This window comes from Alternaria viburni (genome assembly GCF_023758015.1).
Source record: "Alternaria viburni strain BMP 2772 chromosome Unknown scaffold_3, whole genome shotgun sequence".
NCBI lineage: Eukaryota > Fungi > Ascomycota > Dothideomycetes > Pleosporales > Pleosporaceae > Alternaria > Alternaria viburni.
The window spans coordinates 261,829-277,633 of NW_026055772.1; the positions used below are offsets into that span (position 1 = coordinate 261,829).

Below are 15,805 nucleotides of genomic sequence, written 5' to 3' on the forward strand. Positions count from 1 at the left end.
GGTCATAGCGGGGCTTACATAATACGCGGGCTGCTGCCTGGCAGCCGGGTTCCCACGCGACGGAACGAACACTTGAGCAACGACTTCCATATTCATGTCGATTCCATGGAAGGCACTGCAGATTGCACGCAAGAAACCTCTTTTTTTGTGCGTGACACTGCCTACTCGGTGGTTTCTGTGGCATCAATCGCACACCAAATTTCCACTGCCAGCTCTACGCCAGACGCCAACCTGCAAGAGATTTTGGCACTGGCACAATCCCGCGAAGTCGACTTCCTCCCTTTGATCCATCAGCCAACTCTTGGAAACGTAGGTGCTGGCTTGACTGCAGTCGTGAATCAGCGTTTTATCAGGAATGACCTGGAGCTTGCATTCAAGGAAGTCAACTCCGCGAGTGCCTTCCTGCGAGAGCTCAGCTTTGTGAGCGCACGCGCGCTCCGGGCACACCCCTTCATTACTAAGTTACAAGGTATCGGCTGGAGTGTGGACAGTAGGAAAGAGGGCAACAAATGGGTTATCAAGCCGGTTCTGGTCTTCGAGAAGGCCACACATTCAACATTGTGGTCCTTTATGCACACTCGCGAAGGCGGTTCTCTCAGCTATAAGCAAAGAATAAGTATTTGCATTCAGCTCGCAATCGCTGTCGCGGATCTGGAAGACCATCGTGAGCATAATCGTTTCAATCGATAATCCAGCTAACGTTGATCAGGCATCATACATGGCGACATCAAACCAAAGAACATATTGGTCTTCGTCGACGGGGTTGAAAACGGTGCCGTTACCATCCAACTTGCCGATTTCGGGCACTCCAGTGCAGTACCAGATGAGGTGCCTGATCTACACGTCATTCTTCCCGAATCACGCCCGTGGTCAATACCCCCCAACGAGTATCGTCATACTGGCTTCCATCTCTTAGATGCTCAACGGGCGATGTCTTATTCGTGCGGTGTGTGCTTTTTGTGGCTGCTGTTCTATAATCACCCCGCCTATGCAGAGGGTGATTTCGCCGATGACGTATTGTCTTTGGACAGCAGTACCATGCTTGCAATCGCAAGAACAAAGTTGCAACAAAGTAACGAGACTTTTGACAGTATCAAAGACTGTCTAAGTCAGCTGTTCGAACTGACGCTAGCTGCTGACCCTTCAGCTCGCCCTACGTCGATAGATACTCCTCTCCAAATCCTGAGGGACTGCTTCGAAGCCTGCACGAAGGACGATCATTCCGATCCACCGTGCGTTACTGAAAAACCGGTGGCGGTAGCCCCGCACATGACCTACGATGCGATTCGAAAGATTCCGGATGTCTTCAATTGGTTCGATGTACGTGCTTCTACTCCTCCAGTGCCTCAGTCTGACATTTCAGGTTGTGCAAGGATTATTGCAGCTGTCCAATGTGGACTACAGAGTTCGAGTCATGATTTTCGACAGTCTCATCATTCGACACCAGGAGGTGTTGCATGAGCCGGACATGACGCGCCTACGCGATGCAATGGCCTTGGAAATTGCTTCATGCTACTGGCTTGGTTTTGGCACGAAGAGAGACGAAGCTCTAGCGGAATTCTGGTTCGCAAAACACACGCCGAATCAAGGTTTCTTCGACTTTCGCCTCGCAAAGCTCAAGAACACCCTTGGAAGTTGTTACCTCTGGTGGACAAAGTTGTCGCAGCAACTACAGATCGGACACATGGACTTCACGAATGACATGCAATACTACCGAGACCAGCAGCAGACACAAGCCATACTGGAAGTTGAGCGTCGAGAGTTGGAAGACTGGGAAGAAGTACTAGGTCCTGGACACTTCATTGTGTCCTCAAGAAGCTCGGCAGTGTGTGAAAAGCTCATCAACATTGGTATGCGGAACGAAGCAATCGCTCTGACTCAGAGTATGTATGATCGTTCGAAAGCGGTTCTACCGTCCGATCATGTTGCACTGAATGGGTTACGGAGTTCGCTAGTCAAGTTGTACCTGATGGAAGAGCGTCGGATCGAAGCGCGTCAATATCTGTTCGAGCTGCATCCAGAATTGAAAGACGAAAGTAGCAGAGCCAAGCTCTTTGAGGATGTAAATGATGCGGTCTTTCTAAGAGACAGTACCAGTTACATTCTCCTAGCCGTTCTAGAAACCGACATGAAGCGCTACAAACAGGCAGAGACAATCTACAGGCTGGTCATACCCCGCATATCCAAACTTCTTGGTGACCGAAATCTGCAATGCGTCAGAGCGCAATTCGACTGGGCCATGCATTACAACTACCAAGGCAACTATCCAAAAGCATTGGAGATAATGGACCTATTGTACAAGGTCACTGTCTCCAACTACGGAGAAACGCACGAGCTATCTCTGCTGGTTGTGCAAACGCGGATCGAGCTCCAAGCTCGCGTGCGGATATATCAAAAGACATGGGTTGGCCGCTTCGCTAGTCGGAAACTCCAAATGTGGTTCTACAAGGAGCCCATTGAAGCCGCTCAAGCACACCTCGGGAACGATCATCCTTACACTATAGGGGCGATTAATCGCGGAATTCTCGCACTAGCAGGACATGTAAGGTATGAAGAGGCCATTGAGCTAGCGAAGTGTGCGGTGAATCTCGTAGAGAAAAGGTCAGGCAAGGACTCTCACGATGCAAACCATCAACGTGAGAGGCTCAGAGAAGTACAAACCGCTGCATCATGGCATAAAGCTTTCTTTACCTGGGGTTCTTGGACTGTACGGTCACATGAGCCCAGGCGCTTTAAGGGCTTGATTGTTGGGTGGAGGCCCAAAAGGTTTGAACCCTTCAAACTCGATTTAACACTGGATCCCAATTACCGCGCAGACAACGTAACAGCTTGATTGCTCTCGGTACTGCGATGACCCAGAGGCGACCCGGAGACGACGAGCCAACCACACCTCCCGCATTTCATACGAGTCATGCGCGAGGAGATACTCTACGAAAGAGAGAAGCATCGCATTTCCAAGAACCTCAGCTTGATTGCTCAAACGATAGCTGTATCTATATACTTGCAGCCGACGCAGGTTACCAAAGACATTGAGAAGGCGGTTTTACCTCTGAAGGATACTGGCCGGGACTGGTCATCCGATAACGCATCTACTGGAGCCGGAGTAGGCGACCATCAAACAGTTATATCATCCTCAAAGCCCCCAAACCGGAGATTCCTTCCCATGATCTCATTTTCTTCCACGATCGATCTTGTCGCGTTGCTTTTCGCTTAGGTTTACGACATGATGGGTTTTGTACTTGTTTTCTGTAATTTAAGAACTTCAGAGTAGATGTAGTTTTGGGAATTGGATCGAATCAAAACAAACGATGCCAGCGTAGGAAGGGCTGCAGGATCGGACAGCATACAGCGTCCTTTGAAACGTCTTGTTGGAAAGACATGAAATAGGCGAAGTTCTCTTTTATGTCGCTCTTTGGAAGTATAGCGTGCGTGAGCGAGGTAGGCTTTTTGGAATTTACATCGAAGATAGAAGGGAAGGAGCTGGCACAGCCATTCATCTTTGCGAATACCCTTTTGGTCTTTGAGCGGATTAAACTGGGCATAGCGCAGCAAACATGTGAACTCTGTGAAGACATTTTGTAAAAATGAAGCCTTTGGGTCGATGAGAAGGAAAGAAGGATAGCGGAAATATGAGGAATCATAGCAGCCCCAGCATTGGACAAGCCATCGACGCTTTCAATCTCCGCAATCAAGAAGAGGGAGAGAAGCGAAACGCAGCCCTGAACGTCCACGAATAGCGTTTTCATGTTCCATCTTTGAGAACTCTCAACGGCACAGAAAACATATCAGCTTCCATTCACTGTAGGTAGAATAACTCCATCGAGCGGATGAGGAAGAAGAGTGCGGGAGAATTGAGCCCTCTGACATCGCACTCAGAAAGATGAAACGCACTCCCCCGTTTTTTCCAGAAATGAGAGAAAGACGTGGGACCTTATCGTTCGAGAGATAGAACCGCCGAACTCGCAGAGCGGACCATGTAAGCTTCAGAGCAGGTTTTTGAGGCGACGTTTAAAAACTCATGTTGAAGATGTAACTTTGAGAAGGGTACAAAGAGCGCCGGCACATGGCTCTGGTATGTCGTGTTTTGTTTCAACGAGAGTTTCCATCCATCGACACCAGCTCTAGGATTTTGAGGGGAGCACAGCAGCGCGGACATGTCTCCACGCTATCGAAATTTTGGAAAAGAGGAAGAGCGCTCAGACATTCGATGCACTGCCGCGAATTTTGGTAAAAGACACAGAATCGTGTTAATAAAGAAGAAGGAAGGTAGAAGGCGCGCAGAGGTATTTATACCCGAGCACCACCCACTTCCCATACGTAACATCATCCCGTCATTTGAAAATTGATCGAGATTGGAAGCCAAGGTACAATCCAAGCCCACTTCCAGAAACATCATCGCATTGAGAAACGCATTTTTGAGGATGTGAAATCCGCTTTCGAGACAGAGGTTGCGAAATCTTCGGAGACGCAGAACATGATAGTGGGCGGGTACGTTTTTGTGTGAGCGCAGCGCCAGACACATGGCACGATCGGCGTATCATTTCTGGGAAGAAGACCAGAGCTGGCGGAAAAGTCATGGGCCCTTGCTATGTATTTTTTGATGTATGCACATGCAGTCATGTTGTTTTGTTTTTTGGGAGTAAGACGCCAGGAAGTCGCCAACAAAACATGAGATTGACTTTGGGTATTTTGGCAGGAAGAGAGAGCCCGCAGACATGGCAAAAACATTAGATTCTTTTGGTAAAAGTGAAGCTATGTTTTGTAGGAAGGTAAAGAAGAGTACAGGCAGGAGACATTTATATACCCACCCCCAAGCGCCGAACGCTCAGACACTGCAAAATGCCGGTGGTCAAAAACGGTGGTGGTGATCATCATGATGTATGTATTTCACGACCATGTATCTCAGTCGCTTTCCATGCTATCTACGTATACACTCACCTGACAGTTGAAACATCTTCGTGTACATGAAAGTACTCATTAACGTCAAAAACCGTCTTTCACGACGTGAATCAGCAGGATATCCACTGGCCATATCGCGCCAGTCCACACTACAGAAAGCGCCGACGCTCAATATATACCAACAGCGCCCAACTAAACTATGCAAAACGACATTCAAGAAGCCAAGTAGGAGATACAGCGCGAAGGACTGACAAAAAAAGTCATCATCCTAACCGCTATAAGTACGGGCCCCCACCTCCTTTCTCAAACTCCTTTGGGTCCCTCGGACTGAGTTCCGAGCCATCAGTATCCACCCTTCTTATCGCCGGCTTATTCTGTACTCTCTCGGGCTCAAAGCCAGGACTAGACGTCCGCGGCATATCCCAGTCATCCGAGTATCCTGGCGGTCCGACCGGCTCATCATCACCGTCATCATCACGGCTAGCTATCGGAAGGAGATTTGTTGAGTCACCCTTCACTAGACCTAGCCTCTCTTCCTCGGTAGCAGTAGCTGCGGCCTTGCCCTCTCTACTGCTCTTCCGGCTATGCCTACTAGTCGGGCGTACTTTGCTACTTGACGCTTCGCCTGTGGATTCTGAGCGGTGCCGGGAGAAGACGTTTTGAAAAGAGAATTGGCGCTTGGCGATGTGAGGGTTCGGCCGTGGTGGGGCGAGGGAGTCGTTCGAATCGGTACGGCTGTGACGATACTGCGGGTCGGGGAGCGCGGCGAACTGGATGTGCGTGTCGATTGGCTTGTAGGATGTGTCTTGTGTCATGATAGTTTGCTTGTAGGATCCGGCGTCTGATTCGCGGTCCGATGCGCCGTCGGCTTGTGGGATGGACGGGAGTGTCTGCATGCCCATGCCAGAAGTCCCCGGAGCGTGGGAGCTGCCGCGACTACTAGTCGATTTGCCTCGGGAGCGCAGTCGTTGGAAGAAGCCGGGGTGGAAGCTAGCGTTGTCGTCGTCGTCGTCGGATTCGTCGGTCGGGAATTGTGACATCCCAAGAGGGGGGTGGATGGTTCGGGTTTGGACAATGGTGCCGCTGCGCGTCGGTGGCCGATTGGGGTCGAGAACCGTTTTACGTCTTCGGAGACCGTCAAACTCCACTTGCTCGCCCTCACCAATCGGTTCCATGTGCTCTTCTTGAATCTTCTTCGCCTCGGCGAGTTCCTTGTGAGACCTGGCCTTTGACAGTGATCTGAGGATTGCCGCGCCGCCACGAAGGGTATCAGCTCGGGGCTCGTATTCCGGCTCCTCCATCTCTGCGACGGTTCGCACCTGGTCAAGATCGCCCTTGAAAACAGCAGAGTCGGGAACGTCTTTGGCCGACTTGGAGAGTTGTAGTAGCACGACTCCGGAACAAATCTGCAAGAAGCCCATGATGACGGTGACAATCTGAAGTGGTGTGCCTTTGAAACCCTGGAACAGGACGGCCGAGGTGACGATAGTCGCGGAGGTGAAGAAGACGTAGTAGGTTGGTGTTACCAAGGCAGCGTTGAACAGATTCAAAGCTTTCTGGGCAAAGCTTAGCATACTCCACATGGCCAAGAAAGAGTGAGGGACTTACGTTGAGGTAGATGATCTCCGTCAGCAGTGTGACAACCACGAAGACGAGTAGCACATAGAGGAACCATTCCTTAAACTGTCCGCCGTATGTGCCAGAAGCCTGTGCTACGACAGCAGCACCGAGACCTTGGGTTGCGACAACACTCAGTCCTCCGATCAGACTGCAGATGGTGATGTAGACCATCATGGTCTTCTTTCCGTACTTTGGGCCGAGCCAGAGAGCAATGACAACACATGCGACGATGACGACACCTGCATAGCTGAGAAAGCCGGGCGCAATGACCCATTTCTTCATGTCCTGGATGCGCGCAACAGACGACTGCTCTGGCGCGTTGACTGCAATGACAACAGATCCGATGATGCAGTTGAAGCAGCCCACCTTTCCAACAAAGCTCAAGCGTTCCTTCAAGAATATAGTGGACAGTATAGCGCAGATAACGACGGAGAGGGCGCCCATGGGGGTTACGAGGATAGCGTCGGTGAAAGCGTATGCGACAAGATTACTGCCAGGTATTAGTAGGATGTTCGGACTTGTTGCCTCGCAGTCTGTACCATATCTCTCCAACAATCATGAGTGTCATGCCGAGCCACCACCAAGCGTTCTTGAGGTATCCGTAGCCTTCTCCCGCCTCTTCATTGTACTTCTTGTTCGCCTGTAACAGACCATGCTTCTTGATAACAAACGACGTGCCGATGAAGACTCCCGATGCAATCGCCAGGACGAGACCAATGATTTTGTACGAGCCTGGACGGGTTCCAGTGTCGCCGCCCATGCCACCGGCGCGGGCATCCAGCTGGGCGGCGGCATGGAGGACGTGTGCTGTTGCGTCCATGGTTTGGTTGGGTCGCAGCGTGTGCTACCAAGTGCTAGTGCACCGGCGACTCGACCTGGGGGTGTAATTGATTTTGATGCTGTTTTACCGCGGAAGCATGGATAAAACTGTTGGCGACTTCAATGCCGTGTGTGAAGGTGCACGAGGCTGCACGTGGAGGAACGTTGGATCGCGGAGGCAGGCACGCTTCGGGAAGTCTGTTTGGACAGGGTCCAGGGCGCCACGGAGATGAGAGAGGAAGGCGCGGAGCGGTCGCAGAGGAAGTCGCAAAAATCGGAGAGGAAGGCGCGAGTGGTAGGGGCTTTCTGTTGGTGAAGTACGAGGAAGGCGCAGTCTTCGGTGCAGATGCGGGCCGTTGGTGCGTAATCGTGGTGCGTACAGCTGAAGGGTCTAGATGCGTAGGTGATTGGTGCGCGGGTCGTCGTGGTGTTTACACGGCTGTTGGGGGCTAAAGCGTGGCGTAGAGGGCTGCCAAACGCTGTTATACAAAAAATTGCGGCGGAGATTGCTTGAGTAAACAGACATGCGACAGCAGAGGCCGTCCCGCCGCCGTCAACATGTAATCTTGCTGCAGGGGCAACGGCGCATGGATCGTGGGTGTCCGGGGGGCTCTGAGACGTCACCGGCCAAGAGATCGGCGCCCGCCCACCAACGCTTGACAGCTGCCGCGCCAGAAATAGATGATCAACACTCGACAGCCAGTACGCGACGTGTGATATTCCTCCACTGCTGCACCTCCAGCGGCATGATTGCAGTGTTTGAACATGGCAGTTGAAATCGACGACCACCAGGACATCTTCGCCGCCGCCAGCGTGGCTCAGATCCATGAGGCCCTCGGCCAATTGCATGAGCAGGAGGCCAGCGTCACCCAGCGCCTAAACGCCCTCATTGCCTCGCAGAAGGATCTCTCGCGCGAACTCGGTCGCCTCGATCTGCTGCGCGCCCACCTCGGCACCCAAGCGGTCAACACGCGCGCCATTAGCAGTGGCATGCTCTCCGACGCCGCCTCGACTGCGAACCGAATCTCCAGCGCCGTCAAGCGATTAGACCAGGAACAGTCCAATGTCAAGGCCACACTCGAGGTGGTGGAGCAGGTGGCGGAACTGAAGGCATGCGTGCTGGGCGTACATGGGTCTATGGGAGCTCCCCAGGACTGGGAGACGGCAGCGGGCTACCTCAGTCGCGCCGCCAAGATACCCGACGACGTCGTGAATGGCAGCTTCGCAGAGGAGATTGTGCCCACGGCTGAGGTGCCTGATCCGCCGCGCGTGACACTAGATGCAGCAGCAGAGTCGCTGTGTGGTCTCTTCCTGCGCGAGTTCGAAAAGGCAGCGCAAGAAGGGGACGGCTCCAAGGTGACGAGATTCTTCAAGCTGTTTCCCCTGATCGGGCGGACAAATGTAGGACTGGATGCATATGGCCGCTATGTCTGCCAGGGAGTAGCTTCACGGGCGCGGACAAACTTCAACTCGGCTGCGCCTGCCCAGAGGAATGAGGGCTTCTTCTACGGCAACACCATCACAAAGCTGTTCGAGCACATTGCCCAAATCGTCGACGGTCATGAGCCGCTGGTAGAGCGCCACTATGGACCAGGCATGATGCAAAAGGTCATTGAACGTTTGCAGATTGAGGCTGATGTTCAAGGTGGTATCGTGCTTGACACATGGCATGAAGAGCGCCACATTGATCGCAAACTTACCGATATCAAATCATATGCCTTTTCCTTCCTTGTCCAAAGCTTCCTGCCTTCCCAGAAACCTGCTGCCGGAACACCGCGCTCTAGCTCTCCAGCCAACGGTGCTGGCCGCGCAAGCGAGGATGAAGGAGTGGACATGAAAGAGATTGACGGCTTGCTCGGAGAGGGCGCGCTGATACTTGGACGCTATGCCTTGTATGCGCGTTTCCTCTCAGACAAGTGTGCAGTAAGTGCGGACACACGTGTGTATCTTCGTTAGCTTACCCTAGCAGCCCTCCGAACCTGAAGACCGCATCGACTACGGTCTGGTGATGCCCAACTTCCTTGCTACCAGTAACCTCCACAAGAAAGTCAACAGCCATCTCATCGAGCCCGTTAATGCAATGACGACCTTCTTCTTCCGGAGATCGGTGGAGAAAGCTTTCCAGTTGGATGAACCACCAGCAGATCTTACACTGAACCCTACCAAGCCTCTTGGATCCAACCCACCCTTCATTACCTCCGCTGTAGACGATGTCATGTACATTGTCAATCAGGTCATTCAGCGAACACTAGCAACTTCGCAACGTTCTGTCGTCTCTAGCGTCGTGCCTGCGGTCAGCCACATCCTAGGCGCCGAGTTCATCGGCATGATACAACGAAAGATGCGTGACGAAAGCTACCCCAAACCCGTCATTCAGGGTGGTCTTCCTCCAGAGGACAAGGTCATTGCGTTCCTGGTGCTCATCAACAATCTCGATATTGCGAATGACTACGTCAAGCGCATAGTCCAGCAGCAACTGGGCCGTCAATCACAAGGCGGCGAAGACGACGTGAAGTCGCCACTACACGACCTCTTCCCATTCGGACATGATGCAGTATTCGTTGAAAACACACTGAAGGCAATGGAGAAAGCCTTCGCATCCAAGAGCGGAGACCTGCTCAACGACGGTATCACCGTACTGTTCTCCAACGTCCTAAAGCCTCGCATTCGACCCATCCTGGCTGAAGCATTCCGAGACGTCAAATACGATCCCGAGGATGGCGAGAATGAAGACAAAGAGGAGGAGGACGTCGATGTGGTAAAGTCGCGTTTCGATCGCGGCTGGGGAGTCGTGATCCGTCCCATCAAGCGCATCTTGACCTCAGCGAACTTCGACCGACTGCTCGCTCTAGGTCTGAACTCTCTTGCGTCGTCACTCGAGAAGCGCATCAAGAGCTACTACGGCAGAGTAAATGAGTTGGGTGCTGTTAGACTCGAGCGCGACATCTCTGGCATCATCACAGCGGCTACAAGTGGCGGCGCCTACTCACTCCGCGATGTATTCCAAAAGAGTACGCAGATGACGCTGATTCTCAATATGGAAGACGATGAGTTTGCAGAAGTGGCGGAAGATACATCAGGCGACTCGGGCATACCTTGGGTTTTGGACGTTGAAGAGAGGAAGCGAGTAAGAGCCATCGTCAAGGGCTGATCAGGTGGTGTCTGGAATTGTCCTTCCGGAGCGGGGTTCATAGACGGAGGAGCATTCTTGGCACGCAATCTATACAAATGAACAACTGCCATCCGCCTCGGTAGTGGATTGTCGTCCGCAAATGATTTCCTCTGTCCCCTCGTATCGCGACTGCTCGTGGCACCTTATTAGTACCACGCTGCGATCCGTTGCAACCGAGTGACATGTGGCTCGTGCCGGCTTGGCTGAACTCTCACACCTCTCACGGGGAACATCACACACGCTCAACTCCATCTTAGCCCATCGGCGATATCCTCTAATCGCTATTTTATTTTCGAATCGAATCGTACCAATACCCTCACGTTGCCAGGCGACTATCGGCCCGTCGCGCACGCCACGATGAGGCTGTCACCCGCAAAGATCCTGATCCCTTGCATCTCGCTTCTCCTGCCATCCCTGTCTTCGGCCCAATGTCCGCTCTACCAGAATTACGCTGCGCAATACCACGAACCCTTCACACAAGGGACGTGGAATCTGAGTTATGCTAGACCGATTGTGCCGTGTCGGACGTATCGGTCGGAAGAGGTGGAAAAGACGATTGAAAGGTTACGCGGTGTTATCAAGGATCCGGATCTCTTTCGTGTACGCGACTTCGCCACTGCAGTGTTGCAGAGATGATGTGTTGATGTGAGGACAGATTTTCGAGAACACATGGCCGAGTACTTTGGATACGACTATCGCGTGGCGAGGATGGTCTAACACGACTAGCGACCCGGACTCTTTGGAAGGACCTCTGATGAGCATGAAGCCTGAGGAACTTACTTTTGTCATCACCGGGGATATTGAGGCAATGTGGCTGCGCGACTCTGCAAACCAACTCCAAGCATACATCTCGGTTTTGAAACAAGACGACAGCCAGGACAGTCTAGCCGGTCTGTTTCGAGGAGCTATAAATCTACAAGCACGCTACATTCTCGAAAACGCATTTTGCAACGCCTTCCAAGCGCCGGATGAGAGCGGTGTTGAACATAAGAGCAGCATGAACAGCGACCGCATCACTCCGTCGTTCGACTACTACAAAGTCTTCTCCTGCCAATGGGAACTAGACTCCCTAGCCTCCTTCCTGCAACTATCCGTGGACTACGTAACAGCAACAAAAGACTACGAGTTCTTCGAAAGAAGCAGCAACTGGACCAAAGCCGTTGAACAAGTTTTGAACACGACAGAAAGCATGACAATAGATTCCTACACCGAGGACGGAGAATGGCAGCACACACCATACACGTACTGCGCTCCCTACGGCGGCACCCCCATCAACAACTGCAACGGCAGTCCACACAAAGGAGACATCGGCCTCGTACGCTCCTTCCACCGCCCCAGCGACGACGCATGTACATACCAATACCTCATCCCCTCCAACATGATGTTCTCCTCCGCCCTCAACACCTCCTCAACAATAATGTCGCGCATCACCTCCCGCGAGAACCCGCTAGCCGCACGCATGCAAACCCTTAGCACAGCGATCAACCGAGGCGTGGAAAAATACGGCATAGTCAACGATCCCAACTTCGGCAAAGTATACGCTTATGAAGTTGATGGGTATGGCTCGGTGAATATTATGGATGATCCTAATGTGCCTTCGTTGTTGTCGGCGCCGTTTTTGGGATACACGACACTGCGCGATCCGATATATCAGAATACGCGACGGAAGATCTTGAGCAGGGATAACCCGTACTATGCTGTCGGGCCCGTGATCACCGGTGTGGCGAGTCCGCATACACTACCCGGTAGACCGTGGCCCATGGCGCTCATCATGACTATCCTGACGAGTGAGGACGACGATGAGATCGTTCGGAATCTAATGTGGTTGGTGCAGAGTACGGATGGGCTGGGGCTGATGCATGAGAGTGTCCATGCGAGAGATAAGGGGGTGTGGAGTCGGCAGTGGTTTAGTTGGGCGAATGGACTGTTTGGGCAGATGATATTGGATTTAGAGAGGAGGAAGCCGTGGGTTTTGGGGATGAGCTTTCAATAGCGGTTTTGGATGATCCCCGTCATTGGATGCTTTGTTGGATGTAGAATCAAAACATACACGTCTTTATATCCATGTCTTCAGACAGATACTCTTCAGTGACCAATTACTACGATATCTACATAGAGTAAAGAATCTTTGACCTTCGCTAGGATAAACTATTACTATGTCTACATAAAGATCGGAAAGCTTAATCTTTCCTGTTCTCGATTACTTAGATATCTACATAGGTAGGTGACAATTGCGATAGCCGTTGTCAAAACGAAATGTAACCTGGAAAGCAATACCAAGAGCCATGCGCACGAACTTCACATCGGACCAGCGCATGGTCTCACCGGTCTGGGGAACCTTGCCAGCAATACCCGTAAGGCACTCAGAGAAGCTCGACAGTAGACACGGATGCATCTCCTAGCCTCGCGCCTTTGCCGTAGACCTGGAATGCGGTGAAGGTACCAGAGCGACAATCAGTGCTCCAGACAATGAGCATGGCAGCCCAGTACTCAACCTCGTAGTCATGCTCCATAATAAATCGGAAGATGAGCCTAAGCTCAGGATCGGAGAGGTTGTTCTTGGCGTATGACGATGAACCAAGCTCGTACCACAGCGATGAAATGGATATGACGGCTGACTTCCTCGTGCCACTTCTGCCAGATAATGTTGAAGTCCGGCAACAAGGGTAGAAGCCTACCAATAGAGACCATGCTTGAGCTGCCACAGACCACCACCCTTGATCTTGTCGCCTAGATGGCCAGTGTTAAGATCAGGCATTACACCGAGAAACTTCTTTGTGCGGGGGATGAGAGTCGCAGAGTTCCAGATGTCTTCGGTTTCGGACGATGGGTCGGGGTAGACAGCCTCGACATACTCTTCGAAGGCGGTACGGGCGCGAGTGCGTTTTGCCCCTGATGAAGTTAGCATATGAAGCTCTTCAAGCGAGCTGGAGCCGTGGAAGAGACATGTTCTTCAAGGGAGACTGACTGGTCGATGGAGCTGATGGGTCGAATCACTTGTAGACGTCAAACCTATCTATAATTTTATAATTCTCCTGAGTAGAAACAAATGTATTCCTAAATGCTATCTAGCCAATCCGCAATTTCTCCCTGTGGCTGCCATGTCAGATTCTTGGCTATCTTCGAAATCAAATTTTGGGCAAAATTGATGCCACCGCGTCGATCCACCTCACGCCGAGACCGTCGGGACAGCAAAAAGACAGCTGAATGATTCAAGCGAGGCTCGAACTCGCGACCTTTCGCGTGTACACACACAGATGTGAGGCGAACGTGATAACCAACTACACCATCGAACCAACTTTGATGCCAGAATGGAAAAAAAGTTGCAATATATCGCGCGAAATTGCGAAGCAGCGAGCTTGAAAGGCGAAGGTGGGGCTGAATGCGGGGCAAGAGAGCTCTCGTGGCATCGGTACGTTCTTCCACTAACATCCTCCGAGGAAGAAAAGAACGCGCCTTTGACCCAGTCTGGGGCCTGGCTTTGACACGGGCTCTTACGCATCCAGAATAGACCGAAGTTGCTTGCTAATCCTAGATGATGTGACGCTCCGCTTGTGACCAGCCGGGGCTAGTAAGGTCGTGTAGCCAACATGACATTGAGGGCCTGACGGAGGGCGTTGCTTACTCCTACACCTATTAGTGCAGCCTCTAGTAAGATCTCTCTTACCGACAGCTTCTCCCGGTCTTCAACATCTCCTAGATCTGGTCCTCGTCCGTCATGTCTGCTCTCCAGGAACAGCTGCCCTGGTCGTTGTCACCGCTCATCGTCAACGCGCCAATGGCGGGCTTCGCAGGCGGTAAGCTCGCGTCAGCTGTGACACTCGCTGGTGGCCTCGGTATGATCGGAAGTCTACGCAGTATGGACGACTTGCGGAAAGAGTTGGATATCGCGACCGAAGCTTTCAAGGACAGTCCCGAACTATCGGCGTTGCGTGTTCTCCCAGTTGGCGTCGGGTTCCTTCCCTTTGTGCTCAAACTCGAAGACATTCTTCCGGTGTTTGATGACTACAAGCCCGCGGTCATTTGGTTGTTCGTGCCGAAAGATCTGGACGACTACGCGCAATGGGTGCCGGCGATACGCAAAGCCTCACCGGAGAGCAAGATTTGGATCCAGCTCGGCAGCGTCGCGGCAGCTCTCCACGTTGCGAGGATAGCGCGGCCTGACGTGCTGTGTCTCCAGGGCGCAGATGCTGGTGGTCACGGCTTCGAGAAGGGTGCAAGCATCGTCTCGCTACTACCGGAGGTGACCGACGCGCTTGCTGCGGAAGGCTTTTCACATATACCCCTCGTTGCCTCGGGTGGTATTGTCGACGGACGCGGTGTTGCTGCAGCACTCACCCTCGGTGCCGAAGGCGTCGTGATGGGAACGCGTTTCCTCGCGTCTAAAGAGGTGAACGTCCATCCGGTGTACCAAGCCGCAGTTTTGGAGGCGCAAGACGGCGGTCAGGTGACGACGCGTTCGAAGCTTTTTGATCAGTTGCGCGGTCCCAACATCTGGCCGGAGCTGTATGATGGGCGCGGGTTGGTAGCACAGAGCCACAAGGATTTCGCGAATGGCATGAGCCTGGAAGAGATACAGAAGCTGCACAATGAGGCCGCTGCGGGTGAAGACAAAGGATACAACACGGGCTTGCAAGGGCGTGCAGCAATCTGGGCGGGTACTGGTGTGGGGTTGGTGAAGGAAGTGCAAAGCGCGGGCGAGATTGTGCAGGAGGTGCGGGAAGGTGCGAAAGACGTTATGGTTAGGGCCGCAGCGAGACTGAAGTGAGTAATAATATTGTTTACGTTGCATCACGCCAAGAAAGTGAAAGTGAACGCGACTTTACGGCAGGAAGGAGCGATTGTTGACCACGGGAAGCCATGACGTCACGTGTTTAGGCGCAAACTTTGGGATCTTGAAACTGCCCAGGTGAAGGGGAAACAGACGTTCATTTTGATGCATTGCAAGAGCGTCGTATCAGTTCTGCCACTGGTCATCGCGTCGACTCGTCTCCTTTCCCAGCTGGTCATGTTATTTCTTCTTTCCTAGATTGCGGCGTCGCACCTCCCTACACGTAGTAGATTAAATACCCAACCCCTGGCGCATCCTGTTCATCCAGCACCTCTGCTCACTTCAAAACTGACAAAGCTTTCTCATCCCTCTCCACCATGTCAACTTCTAAGGATATCCCAACGTTCGATAGCCTCCGCTCTTCTGGCACCATCGTTCTGTCCTCTATGGACATGCTGCGAGTGCGCTTGTCGCTCTTTGGGTCTTTGGAGTCTTCAGTCGAAGTTGCGGACACTCACGACCAA

General features: G+C 52.4%; 6 protein-coding genes and 1 non-coding gene across 7 annotated transcripts; 4 read left to right on the top strand and 3 right to left on the bottom strand.

Moving 5' to 3' along the window:
• Nucleotides 1-105: 105 nt before the first annotated feature.
• On the top strand, nt 106-2,514 carry J4E79_001724 (uncharacterized protein; the record flags this gene model as incomplete). Its single annotated transcript, XM_049350631.1, has 6 exons — nt 106-664; nt 710-946; nt 1,148-1,320; nt 1,364-1,883; nt 2,112-2,439; nt 2,505-2,514. The coding sequence occupies 6 exons, from the start codon at nt 106-108 to the stop codon at nt 2,512-2,514; spliced, it is 1,827 nt and encodes a 608-aa protein (XP_049214470.1).
• Nucleotides 2,515-5,174: 2,660 nt separating this feature from the next.
• On the bottom strand, nt 5,175-7,339 carry J4E79_001725 (uncharacterized protein; the record flags this gene model as incomplete). Its single annotated transcript, XM_049350632.1, has 3 exons — nt 5,175-6,455; nt 6,508-7,009; nt 7,059-7,339. The coding sequence occupies 3 exons, from the start codon at nt 7,337-7,339 to the stop codon at nt 5,175-5,177; spliced, it is 2,064 nt and encodes a 687-aa protein (XP_049214471.1).
• Nucleotides 7,340-8,103: 764 nt separating this feature from the next.
• Nucleotides 8,104-10,489, top strand: J4E79_001726 (uncharacterized protein; the record flags this gene model as incomplete). Its single annotated transcript, XM_049350633.1, has 2 exons — nt 8,104-9,261; nt 9,308-10,489. The coding sequence occupies 2 exons, from the start codon at nt 8,104-8,106 to the stop codon at nt 10,487-10,489; spliced, it is 2,340 nt and encodes a 779-aa protein (XP_049214472.1).
• A 781-nt stretch (nt 10,490-11,270) lies between these two features.
• On the top strand, nt 11,271-12,503 carry J4E79_001727 (uncharacterized protein; the record flags this gene model as incomplete). Its single annotated transcript, XM_049350634.1, has 1 exon — nt 11,271-12,503. The coding sequence occupies one exon, from the start codon at nt 11,271-11,273 to the stop codon at nt 12,501-12,503; it is 1,233 nt and encodes a 410-aa protein (XP_049214473.1).
• A 370-nt stretch (nt 12,504-12,873) lies between these two features.
• J4E79_001728 (uncharacterized protein) lies at nt 12,874-13,418 on the bottom strand (the record flags this gene model as incomplete). Its single annotated transcript, XM_049350635.1, has 2 exons — nt 12,874-13,141; nt 13,189-13,418. The coding sequence occupies 2 exons, from the start codon at nt 13,416-13,418 to the stop codon at nt 12,874-12,876; spliced, it is 498 nt and encodes a 165-aa protein (XP_049214474.1).
• A 300-nt stretch (nt 13,419-13,718) lies between these two features.
• On the bottom strand, nt 13,719-13,806 carry J4E79_001729. Its single transcript has one exon. It is a non-coding gene; the product is annotated as a tRNA-Val (tRNA).
• A 422-nt stretch (nt 13,807-14,228) lies between these two features.
• On the top strand, nt 14,229-15,278 carry J4E79_001730 (uncharacterized protein; the record flags this gene model as incomplete). The annotated part of the gene is made up of 1 exon (XM_049350636.1): nt 14,229-15,278. One exon carries the CDS (start codon nt 14,229-14,231, stop codon nt 15,276-15,278), a length of 1,050 nt encoding a protein of 349 aa, XP_049214475.1.
• Between the last annotated feature and the right edge of the window lie 527 nt (nt 15,279-15,805).